This window comes from Bos indicus x Bos taurus, chromosome 3 (genome assembly GCF_003369695.1).
Source record: "Bos indicus x Bos taurus breed Angus x Brahman F1 hybrid chromosome 3, Bos_hybrid_MaternalHap_v2.0, whole genome shotgun sequence".
In the NCBI taxonomy this organism is placed as follows: Eukaryota; Metazoa; Chordata; class Mammalia; order Artiodactyla; family Bovidae; genus Bos; species Bos indicus x Bos taurus.
In genome coordinates this window covers 105183734-105200546 of record NC_040078.1, presented here as the reverse complement: position 1 = coordinate 105200546, position 16813 = coordinate 105183734, and the positions used below count along the sequence as shown (strand labels likewise).

General features: G+C 37.6%; 1 protein-coding gene across 13 annotated transcripts in view; it reads right to left on the bottom strand.

The window, feature by feature from the left end:
- The window catches only part of SCMH1 (Scm polycomb group protein homolog 1), a 224681-nt gene that overhangs the window by 119031 nt on the left and 88837 nt on the right, over positions 1 to 16813 (bottom strand). For 6 of the 13 annotated variants that reach the window (XM_027537643.1, XM_027537637.1, XM_027537639.1 and 3 more), the window contains 2 exons: positions 8250 to 8320; positions 1293 to 1527 (listed from right to left, as the gene is read on the bottom strand). The exons of 1 other annotated variant lie outside the window; for it this stretch is intronic. In XM_027537643.1, the coding sequence (XP_027393444.1) occupies positions 1293 to 1491 (199 nt within the window). In that variant the 5' untranslated portion in view covers positions 1492 to 1527; positions 8250 to 8320. Of the gene's footprint in view, positions 1 to 1288; positions 1528 to 8249; positions 8321 to 9233; positions 9377 to 15985; positions 16185 to 16813 lie in introns of those variants that run through there. 6 more of the 13 variants (XM_027537642.1, XM_027537640.1, XM_027537644.1 and 3 more) reach the window with 5 other exon arrangements.

Below are 16813 nucleotides of genomic sequence, written 5' to 3'. Positions count from 1 at the left end.
CTAGGAAGAGAGGTCAGAGAAACATGTTAAATGATACCAAAGAGATATAATCAGCAAAATCTAATTGTGAGAAAAGTTAAAGAAAATGACTTAGGTTTTTCAACAAATAAATTGCAAGGAAAAAATAAGAGAGAGGAGGAGAACGCATAAATTAAAAGAGGCTTAAGGAACATATCACCCAACTGCATATGTTGATTTTATTTGGATCCTGATTCAAAGAAAATGAAATAAAGAGAGGAAGAGAGAGAGACAGACAGACAATAGGGGAAATTTAAATACTGAGTAAATATTTGTTGATACTAAGAAAGTATCATTATTTTATTCACATGTGACAATGTTATTATGATTATGTTTTTAAAATATTAACTATGAGAGAGATACATACTAAACATTTAGTGATAAAATGATACTATGTTTAAGCAACTGGGCAGGAGTGGTCAGGGAATGTATGTAGGTACTAAGAAAACAAGACTAACTATCAAAGAAAACATACATGGACTTTCATTCACTGTATTATTTTTTTCTACTTTTGTATATGTTTGAAATTTTACAAGTAATTTTTTTTTAAAGAAGGAAAATGTTAAATAACCACTTGAGGAGGTCTTTCAAATGACACTTTCCTCTAATGCTCATTTAATTTAGCACAGCCTCCTGAGGGGAACACAGCCTATAAGCCATCTCCATCCTCCCGAGAGACACTGCAATAGTGACTGACGGTAACTGATGAAATGTGCTAAATCGCTCAGGTATACTTACACTAAAAAAGGTGAATCTGATCTTGAAGAGAAAAATACAGTGGTGTCATTAAAGTAAAATAATGCATAATCAATTACTTAATAATTGATTTAAAGTGAGAAAATTCCAAGGACCAATTGAGAATTTAGGGGAAAGGAGATAAGGGATTTTTATAATAGTCATCCTTTCTAATGGGAGATTTTTCTCTCACTGCCTGTTGTGACTGTAGGATTTGATAAAGCTCCATGGTTTTTTGAGGCAAGTTCATGGCAAGACCTTCTTCCATCCTTTTTCTTAGAGTAAATGGGACCTGACAAAGAAGGATGCAGGGTGTGGTTTCTCATTAGAAAAAGAAGAGCTGAAGAGAAGCTTGGATATCACAAGTTAATGTAGAATGGAGAGGTCCAGATTTTACAGCTCATTTCATGTTAGGTGGACCTTTTGGACCATACGAAAAAGAAGGGATGGGCAGGCGACCCTGTGTTTTCTTCTAACACAATGTACAATTTGAGGAAGATAACTAATGGGCTAGGGAGAGCTTGGGTCCAGTTACTCACCCAGAGGGGGCTGCAGCATACCCCCATTCTTCTCACAGTTCCCGATAGGCTGGATTTCCGCTGAGTCAACCAGCCGCCAGAAGTCATTCTTGTTGTCGCTGCCATCAAGGCGAAGGCGGAGGCGAGCACCTGTCAGTCCAACTACTGTGGCAATACAGGTAGATGTGGTGTTCCTGGGGTCCTGCGCTTCCAATTTCATGCTGATCTTGAACTCGTTGCTTGGAGGTGTGTAGGACTGAGGAGAACAAGCCATGGGGATTAGGCAGACTAAGAATACATGGCATTTTCAGTAAGGATATTAGGCGATGGAACCTGAAAATTTTCGCTTTGGATGCAAACTGATTACAGCTGAGTCAGGGACAACCCTCATGAATTATTTCCTAATGCCTAGGAAGGGTCTCATGAAAAAGAAACACTGAAATGTAACGTGAAGGGGAAAAATTACTTTCCAGTGAAGCATCAAATATTGACTGACCAGTAAGAAAAGGATAAGAGTATCTCAAATGGTCCTTGATTAAATGCTGTTTTTTATCCTATCTTCTCCAATTCCCTAACCCTCCAGGTATTCTTAATATTTTCTTTGCAGAAATCATCCTATTAAACTATCGTATCCTTAGTGTTTCTTCATGGAGTGCTTCAGTATGTGTACCACACAGACTAACCAATGGGAATAGATTATTTTTTTTACTTTGACATTAACTTAGAAATCAATTCCTGTTTTTTGAAAAACAACTTTTAAGTTATAACTGACATACAATGAATTACACACTTAGGTTAAGTACTGACATACGTATACACTCATGACACATACATCACAACACTCTGGAAACCATCACCACTATCAAGATAACGAACATGGACATACTACCAAGTTTTGCATATCCCTTTAAGATCTGTCTAGCCCTTCCCAGATCCCTCTCTCTCCAGGCAAACATGCTTTACTTTCTATCAGTGCAGACTGCTTTGCATTTTGCATTTCTAGACTTCAAATGGAATCATACAGAATATACTTTTTTTGGGGGGGGGGGATCTAGTTTCTTTCACTCAGCATAACCATTCTGAAATTCATCCATTTGTTGAATGTATCAGTAATTCATTTCTTTTTCGTTAAGACTCACTTTTAAGAGCAGTTTTAGGTTCACAGCAAAACTGAGAGGAAGGTAGAGAGATTTCCTATAAACATCCTGCTCCACACATGCAGTGTCTCCTCTACTTTCAGTATATCCTAACATAGTAGTACATTTATTACAACAGATGAAACTACACTAACATATCATAATAACCCAAAGTCCATTATTTACAGTAAGGTTCTCTCTTGGTGTTGTATACTCTATGAGTTTGGTCTAATGGAGACATGTATCTATCATTATAGGATCATACAAAATAGTTTAACTGTACTAAAAATCCTCTGTACTTGGCCTACTCATCCACTCAGTCTCTGGCAACCACTGAGCTTTTTACTGTCTCCATAGTTTTGCCTTTTCCAGAATGTCATATAGTTTGAATCACACAGTACATAGCTTTTTCAGACTGGCTTTTTTCTTGTAGTTAAGATGCATTTAAGTTTCCTCTATGTCTTTTCATGGCTTGATAGCTCATTTCTTTCTGGGGCTGAGTAATACTCCATTGTCTGGCTATACTACAGTTTGTTTATCCATTCACCTACTTAAAAAAATCTTGCTTTCTTCCAAGTTTTGGTGATTATGAATAAGGATGCAATAAAATCCATATATATACACACACACATACACACACACATACACATGAGTTTTTGTGTGGACATAAATTTTCAACTTCTTTGGGTAAATATCAAGGAATGCAATTGATGGATCATATGGTAAGAGTATGTTTAGTTTACAAGAGAGATCACCAAACTACCTTATAAGATGTCTGTACCATTTTGCATTCCCACGAGCAATTAATGACAATTCCTGTTGCTCCACATCCTTGACAACACTTGGTGTTATCAGTGTTCTGGGTTTTGACATTATAATATGTATGTAGTGGTATCTCACTGTTGTTTTAATTTGCATTTTTCTGATAACATATGATGTAGAACATCTTTTTTATGCTTGTCATCTGAGCATCTTTGGTGAGATGTCTGTTAAGATGTTTGATCTTTTTTGAGTTATTTTCTTATTTTCAGTTTAAGGTATTCTTTGTATATATTGGGTAACAGTCCGTTGTCAAACACGACTTGTAAAAATATTTTCTCCCAGTCTGTGGCTTGTCTTCTCATTCTCTTGACAGCGCCTTTCATATAGTAGAAGGTTTTATTTTAATGAAGTTCAACTTATCACTTCTTTCTTTCATGAACCGTGCCTTTGGTTTGCACCTAATAAATCACTGTCGCACCTAAGGTCACCTTCAGTTCAGTTTAGTCGCTCAGTTGTGTCCAACTCTTTGCAGCCCCATGGACTGCAGCACATAAGGCCTCCCTGTCCATCACCAACTCCTGGAGTTTACCCAAACTCATGTTCATTGAGTTGGTGATGCCATCCAACCATCTCATCCTCTGTCATCTCCTTCTCCTCCTGCCTTCAATCTTTTCCAGCATCGGGGTCTTTTCAAATGTCAGTTCTTCGCATCAGGTGGCCAAAGTATTGGAGTTTCAGCTTCAACATCAGTCCTTCCAATGAATATTCAGGACTGATTTCCTTGAGGATGGACTGGCTGGATCTCCCTGCTCTCCAAAGGACTCTCAAGAGTCTTCTCCAACACCACAGTTCAAAAGCATCAATTCTTTGGCTCTCAGCTTTCTTTATAGTCCAACACTCACATCCATACATGACTACTGGAAAAGCCATAGCTTTGACTAGATGGACCTTTGTTGGCAAAGTAATGTCTCTGCTTTTGAATATGCTGTCTAGGTTGGTCGTAACTTTTTTCTCAAGGAGTAAACATCTTTTAATTTCATGGCTGCAATCACCATCTGCAGTGATTTTGGAGCCCCCCAAAATAAGTCTGTCACTGTTTCCCCATCTATTTGCTATGAAGTGATGGGACTGGATGCCATGATCTTAGTTTTCTGAATGTTGAGCTTTAAGCCAACTTTTTCACTCTCCTCTTTCACTTTCATCAAGAGGCTCTTTAGTTCTTCTTCACTTTCTGCCGTAAGGGTGGTGTCATCTGCATATCTGAGGTTACTGATATTTCTCCTGGCAATCTTGATTCCAGCTTGTGCTTCCTCCAGCCCAGCATTTCTCATCATGTACTCTGCTTATAAATTATATAAGCAGGGTGACAATATACAGCCTTGACGTACTTCTTTTCCTATTTGGAACCAGTCTGTTGTTGTTCCATGTCCAGTTCTAACTGTTGCTTCCTGACCTGCATACAGGTTTCTCAAGAGGCAGGTCAGGTGGTCTGGTATGCCCATCTCTTTCAGAATTTTCCACAGTTTGTGGTGATCCACACAGTCAAAGACTTTGGCATAGTCAATAAAGCAGAAATACATGTTTTTTTCTGGAACTCTCTTGCTTTTTTGATGATCCAACGGATGTTGGCAATTTGATCTCTGGTTCCTCTGTCTTTTCTAAATCCAGCTTGAGCATCTGGAAGTTCATGGTTCATGGACTGTTGAAGTCTGGCTTGGAGAATTTTGAGCATTACTTTACTAGGGTTGAGATGAGTTTGAGCATTCTTTGGCATCATCTTTCTTTGGGATTGCAATGAAAACTGACCTTTTCCATCTTAGTCTTCTCCTATGGTAACTTCTAGGAGTTTTAGTTTTGTGTTTTACAGTTAGGTGTGTGGTCTGCTTTGAATTAATTTTTTTGAAGGGTGTTAAGCTCTGTATCTATCATCTTTCGATTCATGTAAGGACTGTGTGACCTTTTTCATGATGAAATTACTGTATTTTTATCTGATAATATCCTTTGGCTCTGAAATATTCTTTGATATTAGTATGCCATTTCAGCTTTATTATAATTTTTGATTCTTTTACTTTTAACCTGTTTGTGTCTTTACATTTAAAATATAATTGCTTGCAGGAAGTATATAATTGGGTCTTACTTTTTATCCAATATGACAATCTCAGTTTGTTAACTGAGGAAGTTAGATAATTTATGATTGGATTATAGATATGGCTGGATTTAAACCTACCATTCTGCTATCTGTTTTCTATTATTTTAGTGGATGCTTTGGGGCTTAAACATATTTAAATTATCAGTCTATCTTCAAGTAATATTATACTACTTCATGTATAAGAATTTTATAATAGCCTTCTTAAATTTCTCTCACTTAAGTTACTGTTGTTATACATTTTACTAATACATTTTATTGTATCTACAATACAATGTTATTATCATTATTTATAGTCAATGATCTTTTATAAAGGTTTAATAAGAAATAACATTAAAAAAAAAAGAAATAACATTTTAAGTATTTACCCTTGTAATTATCATTTCTAGTAACTTTCATTCCTTTGTGTAGATCTGTATTCTATCTGGTAATATTTTCCTTCTGCATGATGGACTTTGTTTAACATTTGTAAGAGTGAGTTTGCTGCTGCTGCTGCTGCTGCTGCATCTCTTCAGTCGTGTCTGACTCTGTGCGACCCCATAGACGGCAGCCCACCAGGCTCCCCCGTCCCTGGGATTCTCCAGGCAAGAACACTGGAGTGGGTTGCCATTTCCTTCTCCAATGCATGAAAATGAAAAGTGAAAGTGAAGTTGCTCAGTCGTGCCCAACTCTTCGCAACCCCGTGGACTGCAGCCTACCAGGCTCCTCCATCCATGGGATTTTCCAGGCAAGAGTACTGGAGTGGGGTGCCATTGCCTTCTTTGAAGAGTGAGCTTACTAGTGATGAATTCCTTCAGTTTTTATGCATCTGAAAATATCTCTATTTTTCCTTCATTTTGGAAGATCTTTTTGTTGGATATAAAATTCATGGTTGATAGTTTTCTTTTGAAACTTTGAAGATTTTATTTAACTTTCTTCTTGTTTGCATTATGACAAGAAAATATAATGTCATTCTTATCTTTGTTTCCCTGCACATAAAGTGTCTTTTTTCCTCTGGCTGCTTTGAAGATGTTCTCTATCACTAGTTTTGATAATTTATGACATGCCTTTGTGTAATTTTATTCTTGTCTTTTTTTTTAGGATATTCATTTAGCTTTCTGAATTTGCAGATTTTTAGTTTTCCTCAACTGTGAACAATTTTTTGCCATTTTATCTTCAAATGCTTTTCCAGTTCTCCATCTCTTTTCTTTTGGGTAGTCTAATTACATGGTCTATGATGTTATCCCATGCTCCACTGATCTCTTTTTCATATTTTTTAAAATACTTTTTTCTGTGTGTTTCATTTTAGGTATCTTCTACTGCTATGCTTTCATATTTATTAATCTCTTCTTCCACCATTAATCCCATCTAGTGTATTTTTCATTTTGCTCAATGTCTTTTTTTTATATTTCATGTCTCTGCTTAACTTTCAAACATATAGAACATAATTAAAATAATTGTTTTAATGTTTTAATCTTCTAAGATTTGCAAAGGTTCTAAGTCTGTTTCAATTGGTTGATTAGTCTGTTCATTATTAGTTACGCTTTCCTGCCTCCTTATATGCCTGATAATCTTTGACTAGATGCCAGACATTTGACTTTTACCTGTTAGGTGCTGGATATTTTTGCATTCCCTTCTTGTGCTGTGTTCCTAGATGAAGTTAATTTACTTGGAAATAATTTAATCACATTGAGTCTTGCTTTTTAGTTTGTGAGGCAGATTCAAAGCATGCTTATCCTAAGGCTAATCATTTCCCACTACTGAGCAGGATCTTCCCAACTATCCACATGAATTATGAGATTTTCCAGTCTAGCTGGTGGAATCAGGCACTATTCCCAGTCTTGTGTGAGCACTAGGCTCTATCCTTTTACTATCCTTCTAATCCTTTCAGACAGTGTTTCCCTTGGCTTTGGATGCTCACATGCATATACAGAGCAACAGTATTTTGATGAATATTGGGGGCTCTCTGCAGTTTTCTTTCTGTGCCACATTCTCTTCTCTGGTACTCTGTCCTGCAAATTCTATCCCTGGGTTCTCAGTTCCATCTCCCTAATTTGATAGGGAATCTCTCAGGCTTATTTAGTCTGGGTTCTCTTTCCCTGGGCCATGGTCTCAAACTATTGTAAAGCAGTAAATCATAAGAGGCTCAACTCATTTGTTTTTTCATCTCTTAGAGATCACTGTTCTTGGCTGCCTGATCTTCAGTAACTTGAAAACCATTATTTAATATATTTTGTCTTTTAAAATTATTGCAGGTGGAAATATGAATTCAGTCCCTATTATTTCAGATGAGCAAAGTCCTATTTTGTACTTTTATTTAGACAAAATTCAAACTCAAAATGTTGACAGTTTGTGGAAGTAACACTTGAATACTAAAAAGGAGGGAGATATAAACCATTTCCTGATGTGCAGCTCTATTTAGCAGCAGTACACATCTCTACTTACTAGCCTTATCATGTACTGATAGTCAACATCATCTGTGCATTGTATGGGGAACTTAATCCTATGTGGGAAGCTCTAAATGACGTCCAATGAACTCCTAACATACTCCACAATGCGATTCAGTGCCAACATTTTTATGGAAAGGTAAGATTGTGGCAGGGGAGCTGAATTCAGAGATATGAATACTGCTCCACTTTCAAGAGTTGTCTAAGGGCTATAACTCTGTTTCCTATCTGCCTGAACTAACAGCTGTAGTAAAAATTAGCAACTGTTTTCAGTAACACAGAGTATCTTCAAGGAGGTGAAGAAGGAAAAGGTGTTACTTGGGAAATTGAGGAGAATGTTTAAAAGTCACAGCTGAGTTTTGAGTCTTGAAGCTATAGTCTTCCCATAGAAGTTTATTCTGGGGACTTCAGGTGAGAAGCCCAAAGGCTCCCACTTCATGTTTTGCTTGTCTAAGGACCAGAAAAACTACTTGCCTCCCACCTTCTAAAGATGCTGAGAATCAATTACCTGCTTGAAGCAATGGATAGGCGCTGGGACTGAACATGTTTCTTTTAGGTATTTGTCCCAGGTAAAATGACCTGTAAAGGAAATAAAAATCTCTATCACAGTCAACTTCCTAAAAATGCTTTCAAGATGTAATCTACCCTAAACATTAGGCTATTTTCAGATTTGTTTGGAGCATAAGAAAACTTACATGGCCCTGTTTGGACTCAAAGAAGTATAGTAGGGGGAAGAATTGAGGTGACCTGAGTGAATCATTTTAGATCAATGTTTTTTGAATCACCGTCTAGATGACCTAAGGAATCTTTCAAGCCAGTCTCTAAAATGATCCAAAATGCTACACCAAGTCATACCAGTGTCTCAAAGAAGTATTCAGGAAGCTCATGGAAAACAGTACAGAAGAGGCACAAAGTGGGTGGGAAGATTCCTTCTGAACAATCTGACTCCTGTAAAGGTCCCTTATTGCCATCAAATAACTGATTTTAACACCCAATGTGGCAGAATCCCACCATCACAGCTCAGAAAGAAAAAAGAAGAGGCTATCTTGAGACCCTGGGTAAGAGGAGTTGTTGGGGGCAGGAAAAGCCAGAATGAGATTATACTTGAATCCTCACTCTAAAAGATGTTTCTCTCCCATTCACCTCAACCCTCTCCTATTCCAGTCACCGTCGCATTGCTCTGAGGTGCAAAATGGCCAAGGCTTGTTAATTTAGAGAAAAGCTGATCCTCAGTAGCATTTCTGATGACAGTAGTTAAGAATAAGTTGGCAAATTTACAGAATCTTTTTAGCCTCTTGAAGTGGCCCTTAAGGTCTTTCAAAGTTTGAGGAACACTGTGCTAGAGAAATAATCTTTAAGGTGACACTGACCTGGCATCAGGGAAAACATTTTAAAGGATGGGTTATTAAACACATATCTTACTGAACCACAAAAGATGACCAGGTTCTTTATTAAAGGTTAAATCAATTACAAATATCCCCCTAATACCCACCTAGAGGTGACCCCATGATGGAGCAGGTAAGGTCCCAGAGACTTTCACAAGCTAAAACACTGTAGCAAACCAGCATTTCTTGAAGTTTCCTCTGCAGTGGAGCAGCACAGGGCCCCTTTGGGCCATGAAAAAAGCACTAGATGCTGGGAATAAAAATGAGTCATGGAATGATGAAATCTAAGTCACTCCAAAGATGATGCCAAGACTTTATACTCTATTGACTTTATAGCTTCTGTTTTAAAACTGGTTCCTTTCCCACCATCCTAACCAAGCCAAATAGATTTGGCCAGAAATCACAGTCAGTTCTGAACTATTTAATGAACTGGCTGATGACTGGGTGTGTGCATGCTAAGTTGCTTTAATCCTGTCGGACTCTTTGCAACCCTATGGACTGGTGCCTTCCAGGCTCCTCTGTCCGTGGGATTTTCCAACAAGAATACTGGAGTGGATTGCCATGCCCTCTTCCAGGGGATCTTCCTGACCCAGGGATCGAACCCTAGTCTCTTGCATTCACAGGGACATTCTTTAGCACCAGCGCCACCTGGCAGCCATCCCCTTTGGTCAATAATTAATCATTTTGAATAGACAGTCCAAGGGTAAATGAGATGAGTATTTCCTTAAGTCAAGATTTAAATAGCTTATTAAAATTTAATAAAGAGTTTGCTCTTAGCTGAGATGGCTTCTAAAGCAAAGAGTTTCATCACTATTGGCTGTTAGAAAAAGAAAACATCAAGAATTATTATTCCATTCTTGCAAATAAATAAGTCAAATAGTAAGTCTTGGATTTGACTAGGCTGCACCTCTTGAACTCTAACAAGTACAGCAGTTCTACCCACTAAAACTTTCTCTGATAACAGAAATGTTCTGCATCTATGCTGACCAGTAAGATAGCCACTAGCCGCATGCCACTATTGAACACATGAAATGTGGCTGGTGTGAGTGAGAAATTAAATTTTAAATGGTATTTAACTTTAATGTAAATTTAAATACCTATATGGGAATTACTGTAGAAGGCAGTACGGAAGAAGTTAGGTCAGTTCTGAGTTGCTTGTTACTGTTTTGAGTTCTGACCAAAAACACCCAAGAGACTTTGGCTTTAAGATGTAATTACAGCAGCATCAGGGTACCAAAATAATTAGGGTATTATAGTTCTATATTACACGTAACAACTATGGTAGTCAATTCCTATTACATAGGTTAAGAAATCCCACATCTTCCCATTTACTATCAACTGAATGAAAAAGAACCTCTTTGTTAAAAGCAGTTCATCCACTGAGGGTTCACTAGCTTCAATCATACCTAGATTAGTATTTTTTCTTAAATTTGACTGCTTAGGTTGTTTATTGTTTACTATCAATCAGGTAAGCTGCAAAATAAGTTAATTTTTATTGACTCACTAAGAATATCTGAGCACCTATTATAATGCTCATAATGAAGCCAAACATCAAACCTACCACACTGCCAAGCACTAAAAATACCACAAAAGAAGTAGGACAGGCAACAAAGTATAGATCAGGGGTTGGTAAATTTTCTGTAAAGGACCAGATAGAAAAAAATTTACCCTTTGCAGGCCATTCGGTCTCTGTCACAAATACTCAACTTGTACATGGTAGCATGAAAACAGCCACAGGCAATATGTAAATGAGCAAGCATGGCTGTGTTTCACTAAAACTTTATTTATAAAAACTGGCAGTGGGTTGCATTTGGCCCCTAAAATAGCAATCTGTCAAATCTTGGGATATAATACCATTCTCAAATGCTACTTACCATCAAAATACACTAAATAATTTTTCTAACTTCTTTTTACAGTTCTGAGACTATCTTCAGAGATTCTCATTCAGTAATCTCTTCAGTGTGGTCTGAGAATCTGTATTTTCAAAGCCTTCCTAGGTAATACTGATTAAATTCCATGCCTAGAAACTAGTGGGATAATTGAAAGAATGTGATATTGAGAATTAGAAGATGGTGGTTGAAGTCTTGTTTCTATAGCTAACTGCTGCTGCTACTGCTGCTGAGTCGCTTCAGTCGTGTCTGACTCTGAGCGACCCCACAGACAGTAGCCCATCAGGCTCCTCTGTCCCTGGGATTCTCCAAGCAAGAATACTGGAGTGGGTTTCCATTTCCTTTTCCAATGCATGCATGCATGCATGCTAAGTCACTTCAGTCGTGTCCGACTCTGTGCGACCCCATGGACAGCAGCCCAACAGGCTCCTCTATCCACAGGATTCTCTAGGCAAAAATACTGGAGTGGGTTGCCATTTCCTATCTTGAATAAATTACTTAATCCTTCCAAGCATCAGTTCATTTATCTGAAAGAGACATAATAGCCCACAAGATTATACATACACTCCTTCATTCAATAGATACTTATTAACCTTCTTCTAAGTGCAAAAGCACAGTGTTAAATATTAGGAGAACAAGATAGACATGGTTCTGAAATTCATGGAGCCTACAGTTTAGAGATAAGCAAAAGTAGTAAATTAAGTAATAATACAAATAATCTGCCACAATTATGATAAATTTAAGTTAATGAGGTAGTGCAGGTCGCCTTGAGAATGCAGAACAGGGAAATCTAATTCATACTTGGGTCAAGATTACTGTGAAGATTGACATTATTAACTAGTATAGTACTTTATAATTTCTGGAGTGATTTCAATTATTCATTCAAATGATCTTTGAGTATCCTGTATGTGCCAGGCACTTCTTCTAAATGCTAGGATAAGGCAGGAGGTCCCTGCCCTTATGGAATTTATATTCCAGTGCATAATGAGGCACAATTAACCCAAAGTCAAATAGATACGGTAGTAAGTGATAAGTATTTGAAGGACATAAAATAATGATATGTGACAGAGACTGGGAATCATCTTAGATGGTGAAATTACAGACAGATGCTCTAGACAGGAAACATTTGGGCTGAAACTTTATAGATGAGAGACAGTCAGTCATCTCATTTATACTGCTGAATAATACTTATGAAAGTATTTTATAAACTCTAACATACATACGACCATATGAGAGTTATGTCTATTATTAGGAAATAAGATTGGCTTAAAACTCAACATTCAAAAAGCTAAGGTTTTGGCATCTGGTCCCATCACTTCATGGCAAATAGATGGAGAAACAACTGAAACAATGAGAGACTTTATTTTCTTGGGCTCCAAAATCACCACAGATGGTGACTGCAGCCACGAAATTAAAAGATGCTTGCTCCTTGGAAAAAAAGCTATGACAAACCTAGACAGCATATTAAAAAGCAGAGACATTAGTTGCCAACAAAGGTCCATCTAGTCAAAGCTATGGCCTTTCCAGTAGTCATGTATGGATGTGAGAGTTGGACCATAAAGAAGGCTGAGCGCCAAAGGCTGATGCTTTGAACTGTGGTGCTGGAGAGGACTCTTAAGAATCCCTTGGACTGCAAGGAGATCAAACCATCCAATCCTAAAGGAAATCAACCCTGAATATTCATTGGAAGGACTGATGTTGAAGCTGAAGCTCCAATACTTTGACCACCTGATGCGAAAAACCAACTCACTAGAAAAGACCCTGATGCTGAGAAAGATAGAAGGCAGGAGGAAAAGGGGACAACAGAGAACAAGACGGTTGGATGGCATCACCACCTCAATGGAAATAAGTTTGAGCAACCTACGGGAGATGGTGAAGGGCAGGGAAGCCTGGCATGCTACAGTCCACGGGGTTGTCAAGAGTCAGACATGAATGAGCGACCGAACAACAACCACAAAGACTTCTGCCCTGAAGGGATTTAAAACTACACACAAATACTTTAAAAATTAACAGTTCCCTAAATTGTAAAACGCAAAAGATCCACCAGTTGAGCGCATGAATTCCTTTCTCTAATATTCACTCATTCAACAAATGTTTACTGTGCAACTACTATATGCCAAGCTCAATTCCAGGCACAGGCGATACACAGCAAAGAACAAAACAGCCAGAATCTCTGCCCACATGGAGCTTACATTCTAAGGGAGAAGAGACACAATAAAGAAACAAATAAACATAATTCAATTGATCCAGAAAGTTACAGAGAAACCACATAGTAACTATACAATTTCTGGCCCTTTTCAAATAAGGAAAAAATAAAGCAAGGTAGAAGGGGAAAAGAGTGCTGAGAGTATGTATGCTATCAATAGTACTGGAGTGGATTGCCATTTCCTTCTCCAGGGGATCTTCCCGATCCAGGGATCGAACCCAGGTCTCCTGCATTGTAGACAGACGCTTTACCGTCTGAGCCACAAGGGAAGTGCTATATAATTTCTGGCCCTTTTCAAATAAGGAAAAAATAAAGCAAGGTAGGAGGGGAAAAGAGTGCTTAGAGTATGTATGCTATCAATAGTACTGGAGTGGATTGCCATTTCCTTCTCCAGGGGATCTTCCCGACCCAGGGATCGAATCCAGGTCTCCCGCATTGTAGACAGACGCTTTACCGTCTGAGCCACCAGGGAAGTGCTATATAATTTCTGGCCCTTTTCAAATAAGGAAAAAATAAAGCAAGGTAGGAGGGGAAAAGAGTGCTGAGAGTATGTATGCTATTTTAGGCAGGATGGTCAAGAAAGGGATCTTGATGAGATGATATAAAAGCTGAGACCTGAATGGTCCCTCCAGCCTCTAGTTAAATAATTCCAATGATGAGAAATTTATTATTCAGCTATGGTTCAACAGCAGAAATGGATTATTTTAACCATTAGAATCAGCCAAAGTCTACCTTTTTCTAAATCTTTACCTACTGACATTAGACATAATATATCTAATCCCCTAAATATGTCCCAAATCCCTCAACTGCTCTTAATTTAAAATGGTTACATCAGGCATTTCCATTCATGCTGGCTACTGTTGTGTCCACATTCCTCTACAAGAACTCTATTTAGTTCCACCTAAAGTGTGGAACCCAAATCCTTTAAGCAATAAAGACAGTCACAGTCTTTATTTTTGGCCATGCTGTGCAGCATGTGGGATCTTAGTTCCCCAACCAGGGACTGAACCTGTGCCCCCTGATTTGGAAGCTCAGAGTTTAAACCCTGGACTGCCAGAGAAGTCCATTTTATGAGCTTTAAAAACCTTCACTGTTTAACCCAGTACTTGAAACTTCAGAGAGGCAACATAAAAGTTTGAAAAGTGAGTGAATGAAAAGAAGCAAGCCAGTAATGGTCCTACTCTTTTCTGGACTAGTGAAATCACACCTGGGAAATTAAACGTTATGGGCACTAGTCCTTGAGAGGGACAGAACAAAGCAACACCTAAATGGTGACCTAAATGATCAAGAGAAACAAAACCATGTCACATGAAGACCAGCTAAACGAAGAAACAACACTTAGCATGAAAGTCTTAAAGCCATTTCTTTATCCATCCATCCAACAAGTATTTATAGTGTGGATCAAGGAACAGTGCTGGAGATATGACCATGATCAAAATATTGTCTTGCCTTCACAAAGCTTCAACTTAAGGCTTCCAAGTTAAAATGTAAAAGGATAAGCAAGGAGTTAGCCAAAGAGAGACCTGTTGTTTCAGACAGAAAGAAAAGCACGTATGAGGGCCCAGAAATGAAAAAAAGCAGTTTTCAAACCTGAATCTTTCAGTATGGCTACTGGGCAGATAAAAATGGTTTAGAAAAGTGGTTGTCAATAAAAGCAGTGTTTGGGTTTCAGAGTCTCATATGCAACACTAAGGAGAAGAGGAAGCACAAAAGGGTTTATAAGAAAAAGCATCCTGTCTACAATGTGAAGAACGGACTGGAGGAGGGTAAGGCTAGAGGCAGGAAACTTTTTGATTAGGAAGCTTTTCTAATAAACTAGCTATGAGACGATGGTTGCTTGAACTAGGAAATGTAACAGAATGGTAGTGAGAAAGCAGTCCTTAGAGCTGCTGTCAAATAACTAGAGGCTGGGCAGTGAAAAACTGGCTAAACCTATACATATCGCTCTAAAAGTTATAGGTAGGACTAATAGAATTGACAAAGAAACAGATTTTGGCCCAATAAATATTTGTTTAAACATGAGTGAGTTGCTTGAGGAGGTTTTAAGTCCCTAACAACTTTGGGGAAAGTTTAAGACAAGACATTTTACAAGAAATACAAAGTGTTGGAATTTTGAAACGCAGGCCAAGGTAGATTTTTTAAGGCCTCTTCCAAACTCTGAGATTCTAAAAATCTACTGAATTTTCTTTCAGTGTGGTATTTGAGGCTACCCTCTATGCCTGATGGACAAAATGAAATGCCCAAGATCACTTTATCAGAGGCTCTGCCTGGCTTCGCTACCTCTACTCCCACAACAAAAAACATACTTTCACATTTTAACATCATTTATGTAAATATTTTAAACTGAATATCCACTTTTCACAATTCTGTCAACAAAACAGGTTATTTACAACATACCTTAAATATCACTGAACTAGAACTGTTATCATCATTCACATTAGCAACTGCAGCAGCTATCACTGAGAACCTTCTGTTTGTCTGCACCATGCCACACTGTGTTCAATATTTCCCCTGTTAATTATAACCCGAAAAGTAGGTTTTATTCTCATCTTAAAGATGAGGAAATGGACTCAGAAAGATCAAGTATTTTTTCTGAAGTCACAAAACTGGTTAGTGAGGAAAAGGAATATGAACCCAGGCCTGTCTGATTCTTATGCCATGCTTTTTAAAGCACACACCAGTACCTTAGAAAGGATGAGGAAAGTTTTAAGGAAAAATAAAAAGTGACTATCATTTATTGTTTATCAAGTATCAGGCCCTTTACCTGCATTATTTCATTTCATTCATTTCTTCAGCTCATAATCATAGAATGCTTCACTTCAAAGAATGTCACAAGATTTGACTTAAAAGGCTGAGGATAGTTGCAGAACAAATGAAAATAATAATCCTCCAAAGTTGAAAAGTATTTGAGAGTTTTTAAGATGTTTTCACATCCATTAGTTCATGTAATCTTCTTAATAACCCTGTGAAGTAGGTAGAATGGGATTATTATCCCCATTTACAAATCAGAAAACCAAGGATTAGTGTCACAAACTTACTAAATGGCAAAGTTGGCCTTCAAAGAATCCAGGAATTCTGACTTCTAGTCTAGTGTTCTACTACTTTACATCACCTTCCTTGTCAGCGGGCAATGAAAGTAATATGTTGTCAGAAGAAAAGGAAAGAGGGAGCAAATGGAAAATAATGATAATAGGATTGAACACAGGAAGTTGCAGTAACAAAATATGTAATACTTCAACAAAAACTGATAAAGGTATCAGAATATCAATATTTAAATAAAATGCAGGATTTTAAAGAACACTTAAGAAGTTAAGATTGACATTTATGTAGGAACTCGGAAAGCTGATTGAAAAATATTGCTATTAGTTTCATTTCTGAAATCCTAGTCCTGAAGTACACTATTCAGGGATGAAAACCAAATGCAGTCCCAGGCTGATTCCTGTTATTTGACATCTTAATATTTCAGTTTTTTATTTAGTTTAAAAAAAAAAAACTTAGAAAATCTTTAGGTTTAATTTCAGTTCAATATATCTCATGAATAATTTCTTTTGGGAAAATGCCATCAAATTCTGATTTACGGACAAATGGGCTT